Genomic DNA, 13,462 nt, shown 5'->3' with positions numbered 1-13,462 from the left:
TTAGCATTTGGAAATGATGGGTGAGACTGGCAGAGAAGGACCCACTTCTTGAATTGCAAATAGACTAGACCGTGATTAGTAAGTCCCTAACGAATTGTTTTTAGAATTGCTGAGTTTGAGCTGCCAGGGAAGTTACCCTAGACCGCAACGGAAGCCGCGGGGGGCAGAGAGGAGCTGAAAACTGAGATCTGAATATTGGGAAATACCTGTTATCAACTTTCAAAAGCAACTGTAGCTATAGCACCATCACGGTTGTCCTAGAAAACACCTTACATTCTCATGAGAGAAGTACTCGTGAGAGTGAGTCAGGAAACCGTTTTAAAGAAAAACTCTCACATAATCCTAAAAGTAACGCACTTTAAGAAAAAAAGAAAATCGGAATCGAAGAATCTTAAAAATCAAAAAGCACTTCTTCGCTGTATTAAGTCAGGGACCAAAACAATTAAAAATATGCCTCTCTTATTGGAAAGTCCCCTGTTTAAAACCTTGACAAGGAATTTTATTTCAATAAACGTAGTCGGCTGCTCCGCCTGGAGGCAGTCCTTCCGGAAAGCGATACGTTTCTTGTGTTCAGGTGAGTGGGCTCTTGCTGAGAATATAAAGACTAGGTAGGACCCTCTCAGTTTCGAGGTTATACATTTCCACGCACCGCCGAGACGCGGGGCCTGCGATCCGCGCCTCGTCACACTCTGCGCACGAATATGAATATTCAACGCCTAGTCCCAGGGCGCGCGTCGGTGGGAGTACCCACAAGCCCCCGCGGCCCGGCGGGGCGGGGCCAGGCCGCCCGCGCTCCCTCAAGACCTAGGTGCCCGCCGGCGGGGGGTGTCGGGGAAGCCCGCCAATCAGCGCTTTGCAGGTCGGGAGCGCGGGGCTGTGGAAAGGGCAGGGAAGACCGCCTCGCCGAGGACGGACACAAGGCCTATGTCCTCAGCGCCGCTGGAAGAAAGCGGGAGGGTGGGAGGACTAGAAGCAACTAGAGGAAGGGATTAGAACAGAAGGCAGTCTCCATTATCACCTCCTTGAAGGCAAGGCAATACTGTAGCGCCGCTTCTCGCCGCACAGCCTGATGGGAGCCTCAGCCTACGGGTACAGGCCGCGCCCCTCCGCGGGGCACGCCGGGAGAGCCGAGTTTACTCCCTCCCCCTGGTCAACGGGCGAGAAGAGGCATTTCCGGCGTCAAGACTGGTCTTTACGGAAGGGGTGGGGTTTCCTCGTTCCCGCCCCTCACGCCCGGGGGAGGCCGGGCCAAGAGCGACAGTCCTCGACCCACGCTAAGGCCCGCCCCTGCGCCGGAAAGAAGAAGGGTGGGGGGAGGGGGAGAGTCGCACTGGCCGCGGAGGCAGGGTCACGTGACGCAGCTGCGGGCGGGGAGAAGAAGGGGCGGGGCCCCGGGCGGAGGGGCGGGGCGAGCCCTCCCCGCCTTTCGATCACGCGCGGCAGGAAGTGGTGCGCGAGGCGGAGTATTCACGATGGGGACCACCCTGGACATTAAGATTAAAAGAGCGAACAAGGTTTATCACGCTGGGGTAAGTGGTGGGGTGGGTGGGCCTTCAGGTTCTGTGGTTTCCCCGGGTCTGGCACACTTCGGAGTTTCCCTGGGCGGGTGCGTCCGGGTCAGGTGGGAGCGGCCAGGTGCATCCTCCGCCAGGTGCGTCCCCCGCCAGGTGCGTCTCGCTTGCGCGGCTGGCTGCTCTGCAGCGGCGTCCGCCGGGGTTGCCGCCGCGGTTGGGGGGCGTGCAGGGCGCCTGCGCTGCAGCGCGCAACCGTCTGGCCCATTGGACGGGGCTTGAGCTGTGACTTAGCACTGCGGTCCGAGGAGCTCAACCATCAGACTCTCCTTTTCTCGCTTGTAAGAGGAATGCAAAGGTCTAGGGCCAGAAAGGCAGCTGTAACCTTGGAAGCAGAAATACACTCTGTAGGCCGTACAAAAGTTACTCGTTTTTCTGGTTTTGGGGACGGAAGGAATTACATATTAAAATGCAAATTAAAAAAAAAAATCTTAACGGTGCCATGAACAAGTTTTGTGCCATAGCCTCTTAATCTCCTCGGGCGCCAGTTTCCTTATTTGCCAAAGGAGAATGCAAGGTTTTTCTCCCTCTAACTCGGGCAATCTCAACCCTTACTGTAACTAAATTAGAATCCATCGCCTTGGGAATATACGCTGACCGGGGTTTCATACCTAGAGACCCCTGTGATTCTGGCCCCTGTGCAGCCGGGTTGAAATCGCAGCCAACTCTCTTGAGTATGTGGAATAAAATTGAGAGGAGTGGTTGGTCACGTGAATGCAGCAAGGGCTCAAAAGGGATGCTTAAAGCCTTTGGGGGCAAGTCCATTGAGGAAACTTCATGTTTACACAGATGCAAGATAATTTAGTCATCTCCAGATTATTAATTACAGAGGGAAGAAGCTACGTTTATAGTGCAGGAATCTGATAGTCCCTGTCCTAACCAAGACCTGCGGTGAACCACCTTCCCGCCACAGTTGATGCGTTCTGGCACAATAATAGAGGATTCTGGTAGGGAGAACTGAAGACACGACCCAGCTGTGTGGTGTTCCTGCCGAAAATGCCTAACTGCACTTAGTTCACGGGAAACAGGCGTGTTCACAATTGAGGAACATTCTGTCCATTTATTGGCCTGGATTCTTCAAATGTGTCAGTGTCATTAAAAGGACAGGACATTTTTTTTAAGATTCAAGAGATGACAGGGATATAACAATATAACAACCAAATACGATACCTAATTTTTGATACATTTGAATATGGGGTATATGTTAAATAAGAGCTTTAAATTCCCCCAGTCTAATGTTCATATTTCGGTTATGTGGGCAACTGCTCTACCTGCTGAAGTATTGAGGAGTGAAGTGTAATAATAACTAAATTTTAAATGGCCTGGTCATAAATTGTGTGTGTGTGTGCGCGCACGGGCACGTGCATGTGGGGAGAAAGAAAGCAACAGAGAAAGAAAGCCAACATACTAACAGTTGCTGACCCTGCTTAAAAGCCTTATGGGTCTAATTTGATGTCTTAAAAAAAAGTTTTATTGAGATCTAATACCATAAAATTCACTCTTTTCAAGTGTATAATTCAGTGGTTTTAATATACTCAAGAGTTGTGCAACCATCACACCCGTCTAATCTTAGAACATTTTTATCACCCTCTCCCCAGAAGAAACACTGCACCCAAAATCCATCATTCCTCATTCCCTCTCCCTCTTAGACCCAGGCAATCACAGACCTGTTTTCTGTCTCAGTGGATTTGCCTAATTAGAACATGCTCATGTATATAGGATTGTACAGTCTGTGGTCTTTTGTGACTGACTTCTTTCACTTATGCATGAACTTTGAACACATTATGCTGTTGTAGCTGATATCAGTTCCTCATTTGTTTTCATGGCTCAGTAGTATTCTGTTGTGTGGATACGTCACATTTTATTTATCCATTCATCTGTTGATGGACATTTGGGTTATTCTCACTTTGACTATTATGATTAGTGCTACTTTGAACAGCATTAATCTGATACAGGCTTTTGTGTGAACATACGTTCCATTTCTCTTGGATATATACCTCAGAGTGGATTTTCTGGGTAATATGCTAACTTTGGCTCAGTGGTAAAGAACCCACCCATCGGTGCAAGAGATGTGGGTTCACTCTCTGGGTCAGGAAGATCCCTGGGGAAGGAAATGACAACCCACTCCAGTCTTCTTGCCTGGAAAATCTCATGGACAGAGGAGCCTGGAGGGCTGCAGTTCATGGGGTCGCAGAGGTTTGGGTGTGACTTAGTGACTCAACAATGCAAACTTTGTATTAGGTATTTAAGGGCCTTTCAAACAGTTTTCTGAAGCACCTGCACAGTTTTACATTCTTACCGTTAGCCTGTGAGGGTTTCAGTTTTCTTGGTACTTTGTTTTCTCTTAACTTTTCTGTAGCTTGGAAAATACCAAAAGTAAGAATTGGGAAGATTTCCCTGGTGGTCCAACTGTTAAGATTCTGTGCTTCCACTGCAGGGGTCAAAGGTTCAATCCCTGGTCAGGGAACTAAGATCCCGCATGCTGTACACAGCAGCCAAAAGGTAAAAAAATGAATTTAAAAAAAGGTGGGGAGGCAGGGACAGGCAATATGTACATTTAGTTTTAGTACTTATTATTTTCATTCAAAAGGTAACACATTTTATTCCGAGATGGTACAGCAGCTGGGATGTTTTCTGTGTTTTAAAGTATGGTAGAAGTAGCAAAAGTTCAGTTCAGTCGCTCAGTTCTGTCTGACTCTTTGCGACCCCATGAATCGCAGCACGCCAGGCCTCCCTGTCCATCACCAACTCCCGGAGTTTACTCAAACTCATGTCCATGGTGTCGATGATGCCATCCAACCATCTCCTCCTCTGTCGTCCCCTTCTCCTCCCGCCTTCAGTCTTGGCATCCGGGTCTTTTCCAGGGAGTCAGTTCTTCATATCAGGTGGCCAAAGTACTGGAGTTTCATCTTCATCATCAGTCCTTCCTATAGATGGTGTATGCATTACTAATACCAGACATCAAAAATCAAGAGATGCTGTGAAACGGAAATTCCTTGGAATGTGGGCACCCGAGTCTGTTTCTGTGCTTTTCAGGCTCTTAGTTACTATGGAAGCATGTGAGAATGGTTTTGGTTCTGTGGACACCAAGAGCCTAAGTTATACTGGGGTTTTAAAATTGTCATTTAGGTGGTTTTCCTCGAAAAGGATGCTCATTCAAGGTGGTGGTGTTTGGTTTTTTCTCCCTCCACAAATCACAATTGAATCATTTTAAAAATATATATATAGATAAACACAGGATTTTACAGAAGGCTGGGAAGTGAAAAGTCGGGTTCCTCCTCTTTCTGGCCCTTTTTCTGTCCTTGGAGGGATCCGTTGACTGTGTGTGTGTTTGTGCCAGGCATTTCCCGTGAGCAGTAGTGGCACGTGTACGCAGACACGCATGCAGATGCAAAACTTAATCTTTTTGCTGAACCGTGTACCCTGGCTGTGCACGCCTTTCCATATCATCACATCGTCATCAGTTCATTCTTTTTAGACTGTTAACTTAAAGCAGATTTATTCAACCCGTGTCTGTGGATCTCCTGATAGATGTAAACACACCGTCACTTGTGCTCCGGGGGTGTCTGTCTGTGGTAAGGGAGCGCAGAGGGAGGCGTAGTTGTTTGTGGGGGGTTGGGGGCGGGGGGGAGGGCCCTTCTGGAGCTTCATTGAGATGGTGAGGCTCCAACCTAGTGTTGAAAGCTAAGTGCTGGGCCGGGGTCTCCCTCCGCCCCCCCACCCCCCCAGCCCTATTTGTTTCCAGCAGAAGAAAGACAACAGAAGCAAAGAGAGCAGGACCTGGGGGACACTGGCAGAGCCATGCAAGTCCACACACTGGCTTCTCTCATTCTTATTTCCCCACCTTCTACAGCTGCTCATCCTCATCTTATTTGTCTGTGACTTTTTAAAGAGACTTTGCTACCTTGTCTTTCGGGAATATTTGTTTTCTTTTCCTTGGGTTTATTCCCCTCTTCTCATATTTATTGTTTGTTCGTTTTCATATTTTAACTTCATAAATCGGCTGTTTGGCTTACTAAATTGTGGCCGTTTTAAAAAAAGCAGGCCTTTTTTTCCCTAAGTGCAACTTCTCCAGGTCTTAATTCTCATCTGGAGGATGAGTCTGAGCTTGCTCAGAGACTTGGTCATGAGAATTAAAAGAGATAATGTTTGACGATATTTACTATAGGTTCAGACCCAAGTGAAGTGAAAGTTGCTAAGTCGTGTCCAACTCTTTGTGACCCCATAGACTATACAGTCCATGGAATTCTCCAGACCAGGATACTGGAGTGGGTAGCCTTTTGCTTCTCCAGGGGATCTTCCCAACCCAGGAATTGAACCCAGGCCTCCTGCATTGCAGACAGATTCTTTCCCAGCTGAGCTGTGAGGGAGAGGTCAGACGGTAGGTGGTGGAAGCACCATGCTTTTCCATGACTTCACAGTCGCTGATGTAAGTCACACTGGTCGTGCACCTCACAAATGGCACGGTCCATGCTTGTCAGGTGCTGTAGTGATTGCTGGATGTGTCCCCACTGCAAACTGGGTGTGACTTTGGCATCCCCATGTATTTCTTTGCTCAGTGCGGTAGGTGTGTTCTTGCACCAAAAGTTTGACTCAAATGCATTGTACATTACACTGTATTTTCAGTGTTCTAGAGCTTATTGGTTCAAAAAATGCTGCAGTAAATATTTTTGTAATGTAAATATGGTTCATTTGTTTTTATAAATTGGAAATGTTTTACATTCTGAAATCCTGGCCCACATACTCATGAAAACGACACTGTTCAATATTACAGTTGTGAAAAACATCAATGGGAGATTTACTGCCCAGCATAGCCAGGTTGCGGTGATGAGCAATTTGTGCACAGTGGGCTGATTACTGTTACTACAAGAACATCTAGGTTTGCATTTTGTCTTACTGGCTTTCGTGTAATTTCTTGTTTAAAAAAAAAAAAAACGATTAAAGAGGAAAAATCCTTATTATGCCAGTTCATTATTTTGAAGAAAAACTGCAAAGCTAGGATGTTGTGGAAAAAGCCTCAGTATTCTGCTGGATTCTTGATACATTAATGATCAGTTTTAGTGAATGCTGGTGCAGATCCTTGGGGTAGGACTTTGACCTAGGAGGAATCTCAGGATAATTTTGAGGGAGGTGTGAACCCTTTAAGGAACGCAGTTATCCAAACCTCAAGTGAGTCTTTTTTCTCACTAATTATCTAATATTCCCGAAAAGCTTGTCTTCTCAATCATATCCCAGCCCTTACATGATGCATGAGAAGTATTTCAGAGTTGCCCAAGGCTGTTTGAACCCTGGGACGCAGTGAGAGTGTTCATTAGTGGCCCGTTTGGTGTTATTTGCAGCAAATTCTGTCCTGGCCCGAGGATTACTGATCAAGTTCCCTAACTTCAGATTATACTACAGAGCTCCAGAACAGTGTGGTACCGGCCCAAAAACAGAAACACAAATCAATGGACAGGATAGAACGCCCAGAAATAAACCCACACACATATGGCCAATTAATCTATGACAAAGAAGGCAAGAATATTCAATGGAGAAAATGCAGTCTCTTTGATAAGTGGTGCTGGGAAAACTGGACTGCTACATGTAAAAGAATGAAATTAGAACATTCTCTAATATGATACCCAAAAATAAACTCGAAATGAATTAAAACCTCAATGTTAGATGGATACTATAAAACTCCTAGAGGAAAACATAGGCAGAACACTCCTTGACATAAATCTCTACAATATCTTTTTGGATCTATCTCCTAGAGTAATGGAAATAAAAACAAAAATAAACAAATGGGACCTAATTAAACTTAAAAGCTTTTGCATAGCAAAGAAAACCATTTACAAAAAAACACAAAAAACCTACAGAATGGGAGAAAATATTTGCAAATGATGTGAATAACAAGAGATTCATCTCCAAAATATACAAACTGTCTCATAGAGCTCAGTGTCAAAAAACAACCCAACCAGAAAATGGGCAGAAGATCTATATAGACATTTCTCCTCAAAAGGCACGTGAAAAGATGGTCAGCATTGCTAATTATTAGAAAAATGTGAATGAAAACGACAGTGAGATTCCATGTCACACCAATCGGAATGGCCATCCTCAAAAAGTCTACAAGTAGCACACCTGGAGAGGGTGAGGAAAGAAGGGAACCCTCCTGCACCATGGGTGGGATTGTAAACTGGTGCAGCCATGATGGAGAAGAGCATGGAGGGTCCTCAGAAAACTAAGGATAGAGCTGTTCTATGATCGAGCAGTCCCACTCCTGACCGTATATCCAGAGAAAACCATAATTTGAAAAGATGCATGCCCTCTCAATGCTCCTTGCAGCACTGTTCTCAATAACTAAGACATGGAAGCCACCTAAATGTCCATCAACGGTGGTAGATATATAACTAGGGAATACTGCTGCTGCTAAGTCACCTCAGTCGTGTCCGACTCTGTGTGACCCCATAGACTGCAGCCCACCAGGCTCCCCTGTCCCTGGGATTCTCCAGGCAAGAACACTGGAGTGGGTTGCCATTTCCTTCTCCAATGCATGAAAGTGAAGTCGCTCAGTCGGGTCTGACTCTTAGTGACCCCATGGACTGCAGCCCACCAGGCTCCTTGGTCCGTGGGATTTTCCAGGCAAGAGTACTTGAGTAGGGTGCCATTGCCTTCTCCGATAGAATACTACTCAGGCATATTTAAGAGTGAAAGAATGCCATTTGCATAACGTCAATTCAGTTTAGCCGCTCAGTCGTGTCTGACTCTTTGCAACCCCATGGACCACAGCATGCCAGGCCTCCCTGTCCATCACCAACTCCTGGAGCTTACTCAAGCTCATGTCCATTGAGTTGGTGATGCCATCCAACTGTCTCATCCTCTGTCGTCCCCATCTCCTCCCGCCTTCAATCTTTCCCAGCATCAGGGTCTTTTCCAGTGAGTTGGTTCTTTGAATCAGGGGGCCAAAGTATTGGAGTTTCAGCTTCAACATCAGTCCTTCCAAAGAATATTCAGGACTGATTTCCTTGAGGATTGACTGGTTTGATCTCCTTGCAGTCCAAGGGACTCTCAAGAGTCTTCTCCAGCACCACAGTTCCAAAGCATCAATTCTTCGGTGCTCAGCCTTCTTCACAGTCCAACTCTCACATCCATACATGACCACAGGAAAAACCATAGCCTTGACTAGACGGACCTTTGTTGGCAAAGTAATGTCTCGCTGCTTTTTAATATGCTGTCTAGGTTGGTCATTACTTTTCTTCCAAGGAGTAAGCGTCTTTTAATTTCATGGCTGCAGTCACCATCTCCAGTGATTTTGGAGCCCCCCAAAAATAAGAGTAAAATGGATGGACCTAAAGACTATCATCTGAGTGAAGTAAGTCAGACAGAGACATATATCATGTGATACCACTTTTGTGTGGAATCTAGAAAAATGATACAAATGAACGTATTTACAAAGCAGACTCAAAACAAACCTGTGGCTGTTAAAAGTTTATGCAGAGGGATAAATTAGGAGTTTGGGATGAAAATATACATATATATAAAATAGATATTAATAACTACCAAAGACCTTCTGTATAGTACAGGTAACTACTCAGTTAACTTGTAATAACCTATAATGGAAGAGAATGTAAGAAAAGAATATATATGTGTAGCTGAATCACTTTATACCTGAAACTAAGACAACATTGTAAATCACTATATTTCAATAAAAATTTTTTTAAAATATTGTCTTTGTTTTTTTTTATTGCCTATATGGAACAGACAGTCTACCCTTCATTCATACGCTGGAGAAAATTCAGGCTCAGAGAAACGGTGCTTTTCTCAAAGTGATGGAAATCATATCTTACCCTTCATCCCACAAACTACAGTGAATGTTTCCTCATAAACAGCTCAAGAAAATGAGCGTTGTTTAGGATAAAGAGTCCACCCCCCTCCTTGCAGTTCTAAGCAATGAGACTTTTATTAAATGAAATCTTATCAAATTAGCTTTCTAATGTATCAGTTTTAATAAATCTGCTGCTGTTTCAGTCATGTACAACTCTGCGACCCCATAGATGGCAGCCCACCAGGCTCCTCCGTCCCGGGGATTCTCCAGGCAAGAACACTGGAGTGGGGTTAACAAATCTAATATCCATTAAAATACTTCCTTTTATAAGCAGATAATAGAGCTTTTGCATTGGAAGTGACCCTCCCACCCTGCCCTCCCTGAGGCTTCCTCAGTTCCCCAAAGTGGCTGCTGAAGCATCGGCACGCAGCAGGGGCCTACTACTTCACAGTGTGAAAAGTGCTAGTGGTAGGCTGTAATGACCAGCCAAAGCCGACGAGGTTGAAGTTTCTTTGTATCAACCCATTTTAGTTTGTTTCGTGCCAAAACCTGCAGGCCCTATTAACTTTTTTAATGCAGTACAGTGCAGCCAGGCTTAAAATGTTTTGCTTTTATTTACTGGAGGATTAAAGTAAAAAAAAAAACAACAACAGGGTAGCCCCCTACACCATACAGATTGTCGGCCCACGATCCGTGATTACCAAGGGACAAGGTTAACTGGACTGACCATCCGTGGTTAAATCACCTGCCAGTTTCCCTCTTGAGTCCTGCTTACCTGAGGTTCTTGGGCCAGGAGAGCCAGCAGAAGCTGGTGGGCTCTGTCCACCTCACTCTTCTCCCCGGGGGTTTAAACATACCCAGAGAAGGGCAGTAGGAGGTTGTCGGTAGCCTTTAACTCTTGATGGGACCCTGTACCTGATTTATCTCTTCTGACTGATGCTCAGAAGGGGTTTCTGAGCTCAGAAAGGGCTCTCCCCTGAGAAACTGGGAGGGTTACACCAGCTCTCCTCCCAGCTGTCAGGCAGGTTCTTTTGGTGACCTTGGCATCCGTGCTTTCTAGTGATGCCTGGGCTCTGTTCAGCCTCACTACCCTGTCCCCCTGTGGTGGTCTTACCCATGCTCATGGTTTCACTGTCAGACCATGGCCATGTGAAGGACACAGGTAGCTCAGATGGTAAAGAATCTGCCCGCTATGCGGGAGACCCGAGTTCGATTTCCTGGAGGAGGAAATGGCAGCCACTCCAGTATTCTCGCCTGGAGAATCCCATGGACAGAGGAGCCTGGTGGGCTACCGTTCATGGGGTCACAGAGAGTCGGACACTGAGAGACTAACAGTTCCGCAGCAGGCACGACATCTGCCAAAACCTGTCCTGCCTGTTGTGTCATAAGAAGAGATCGTTTAAGACTGTTAACTCTAAAACGCAAACATCCCCTTTGGGAAAGGAGTAGGAATCCCATCAGTGGAAAAGTAAGCGGTGGATGGACAAAAATTCCCTCCTTCGATAATCGGGGGTGGGGAGGGCAACAACCTTCTTGAAAAAAAAAAGTGCTTTTTTTGTTCCGTATATTTCAAAATAATTTTTACGTTAAAAGAATTGTTTTAACTTGCTGAGAACAAGTAACAGGGACTATCAGATGGGAAGGCGTGTTCTCCGCCCCCTTCACTGCTCGGCGCAGTTCCCGAGACTGATGCTCTGCGCTCTCAGCCTCCTCCACGGGATGGACGGTGGTCCCGAGAGCTGCAGGGCCCGCCCTTGGCGGGGTGGGGGCGGCCCGTCCTCTCCTGGGCAACGGGCACCCATCCTGCCCTCAAGAGCCCTCGGGCCATGGGCGCACCCCTCCGCCGCTGGTCCTGGAGTCTGCCTGCCGCGTGGGTTTGGATGATGCACAGTCCTCACTCATGCATGCGTTTCCCTCCAACTGGGGTTCAGGTCGGTGGCTGTTGTTCATTCCGTAAGTGAGCGCTGGCTACTCGGAGCGTTTCCTTTGGCCAGCTGCCTGTATTCCACAGTCTTTACTTTGCCCTGTAATCAGGCCATCTCAGACGCCTCTGCGGTCAGAGTTCTCCTGAACTTCTTGGGTTGTATAGTCTGGAGTCTTTAGATTCACTTAGACGAGTAGTTCCAAACGAAGTGTCAACGCTGTAAAGTTTCTCTGAGTTTTTATGTTATTGACATCTGAAAGCTGGTCATCCCTATTAACTCGTAATTTTGGGAGTATGTGGTATGTGACCCCTGAAACCACAGTGCACACCATGATTCAATTTTAATATTCCTGTGCTTAGGACCTCGTATTTACTTACCCTTAACTGAGTTTTCCTTTCTTTAACTGGTATTGGCAATCTCATTTTGCCCCTTTCTTCTAAACTTTTATTCAGGGACTCAGGTTTCTTTTCCAGATTCTCAAGAAAATTTCACAACTAGAAATTTCAGAGATGGCGTCATCAGACAATAGCTGTGATTTTTGTCATCCTGTTTTCCTAAGTACTGAGACCTGTATTTACACCCTACTGAACTAAGAAAAAGCCTGCTTTTCCCCCACCCTTATTACAACAGCATCAGAATGCAGTACTCAAATATAAGACCCCTGAAAAAAGCAGAGACATTACTTTGCCAACAGAGGTCCGTCTAGTCGAGCCTATGGTTTTTCCTGTGGTCATGTATGGATGTGAGAGTTGGACTGTGAAGAAAGCTGAGCGCAGAAGAATTGATGCTTTTGAACTGTAGTGTTGGAGAAGACTCTTGAGACTTCCTTGGACTGCAAGGAGATCCAACCAGTCCATCCTAAAGGAAATCAGTCGTGGGTGTTCATTGGAAGGACTGATGCTGAAGCTGAAACTCCAATACTTTGGCCACCTGATGCGAAGAGCTGACTCATTTGAAAAGACCCTGATGCTGAGAAAGATTGAAGGTGGGAGGAGAAGGGGACGACAGAGGATGAGATAGTTGGATGGCATCACCGACTCAATGGACATGAGTTTAAGTAAACTCCAGAAGTTGGTGATGGACAGGGAGTCCTGGTGTGCTGTGGTTCATGGGGTGGCAAAGAGTCAGACACGCTGAGCGACTGAACTGAACTGAGAACAGGCTCCGCCTTATTTATTTTTGGCTATGCTGGTCGTGTGTTGCTGTGTGCAGGCTTTCTCTAGTTGGAGCGAGGGGGACTACGCTTCATTGAGGTGCACAGGCTCCTCATTGCTGTGGCTTCTCTCATTGCCCAGCGCCGGCTCTAGGGTGCGGGCTTCAGGTAGGTGTGGCACTCAGGCCTAGTTTCTCTGCTGCGTATCTGGCGTCTTCCTCAACCAGAGATTGAACCCGTTTCTGTGAGTTGCAAAAGGAATGTCTGTGCCCTCCACTGTCCATCAAGGTCCTCTTCTATGGGACAACTAAAGCCTCTTGATCTCTAGTGATTTCTGTCAAGATATTTTAGGCATGGACAAGTAAATACATATAAAGGTTCTTTTCCTACCCTCTTTTCACAGTGGTGCAAAATGAAAGTGAAAGTTTCTCAGTCATGTCCGACTCCTTGTGACCGCATAGACTTATGGAATTCTCCATGCCAGAATACTGGATTAGGTAGCATTTCCTTATTCTAGGGGATCTTCCCAACCCAGGGATCGAACCCAGGTCTCCCACATTACAGGTGGATTCTTTACCAGTTTAGCCACAGTTCAGTCGCTCAGTCATGTCCAACTCTTTGCAACCCCATGGATTGAAGCACACCAGGCCTCCTTGTCCATCACCAACACCTGGAACTTGCTCAAACTCATGTCCATCGAGTTGGTGATGCCATCCAACCATCTCATCCTCTGTCGGCCCCTTCTCCTCCTGCCTTCAATCTTTCTCAGCATCAGGGTCTTTTCCAGTGAGTCAGCTCTTTGCATCAGGTGGCCAAAGGATTGGAGCTTCAGTATTGGAGCTGGCCAAAGTATTGACGCTTCAGCATCAGTCCTTCCAATGAATATTCAGGACTGATCTACTTTAGGATGGACTGGTTGGATCTCCTTGCAGTCCAAGGAAGTCTCAAGAGTCTTCTCCAACACCACAGTTCAAAAGCATCAGTTCTTCGGTGCTCAGCTTTCTTCACAGTC

At 46.4% G+C, this 13,462-nt stretch overlaps 1 protein-coding gene across 3 annotated transcripts in view; it reads left to right on the top strand.

Moving 5' to 3' along the window:
• The first annotated feature begins 1,369 nt into the window (after window positions 1-1,369).
• VPS26C (VPS26 endosomal protein sorting factor C) overlaps window positions 1,370-13,462 on the top strand; it is a 60,500-nt gene continuing 48,407 nt past the window's right edge. For 2 of the 3 annotated variants that reach the window (XM_044948335.2, XM_025293851.3), the window contains exon 1: window positions 1,370-1,529. In XM_044948335.2, coding sequence (XP_044804270.2) covers window positions 1,473-1,529 — 57 coding nt within the window. In that variant the 5' untranslated portion in view covers window positions 1,370-1,472. The remainder of the gene's footprint in view (window positions 1,530-13,462) is intronic. The other variant, XM_006044251.4, reaches the window with a different exon arrangement.

This window comes from Bubalus bubalis, chromosome 1, assembly GCF_019923935.1.
Source record: "Bubalus bubalis isolate 160015118507 breed Murrah chromosome 1, NDDB_SH_1, whole genome shotgun sequence".
Lineage (NCBI taxonomy): Eukaryota > Metazoa > Chordata > Mammalia > Artiodactyla > Bovidae > Bubalus > Bubalus bubalis.
This window is presented reverse-complemented; position numbering and strand designations above follow the sequence as displayed.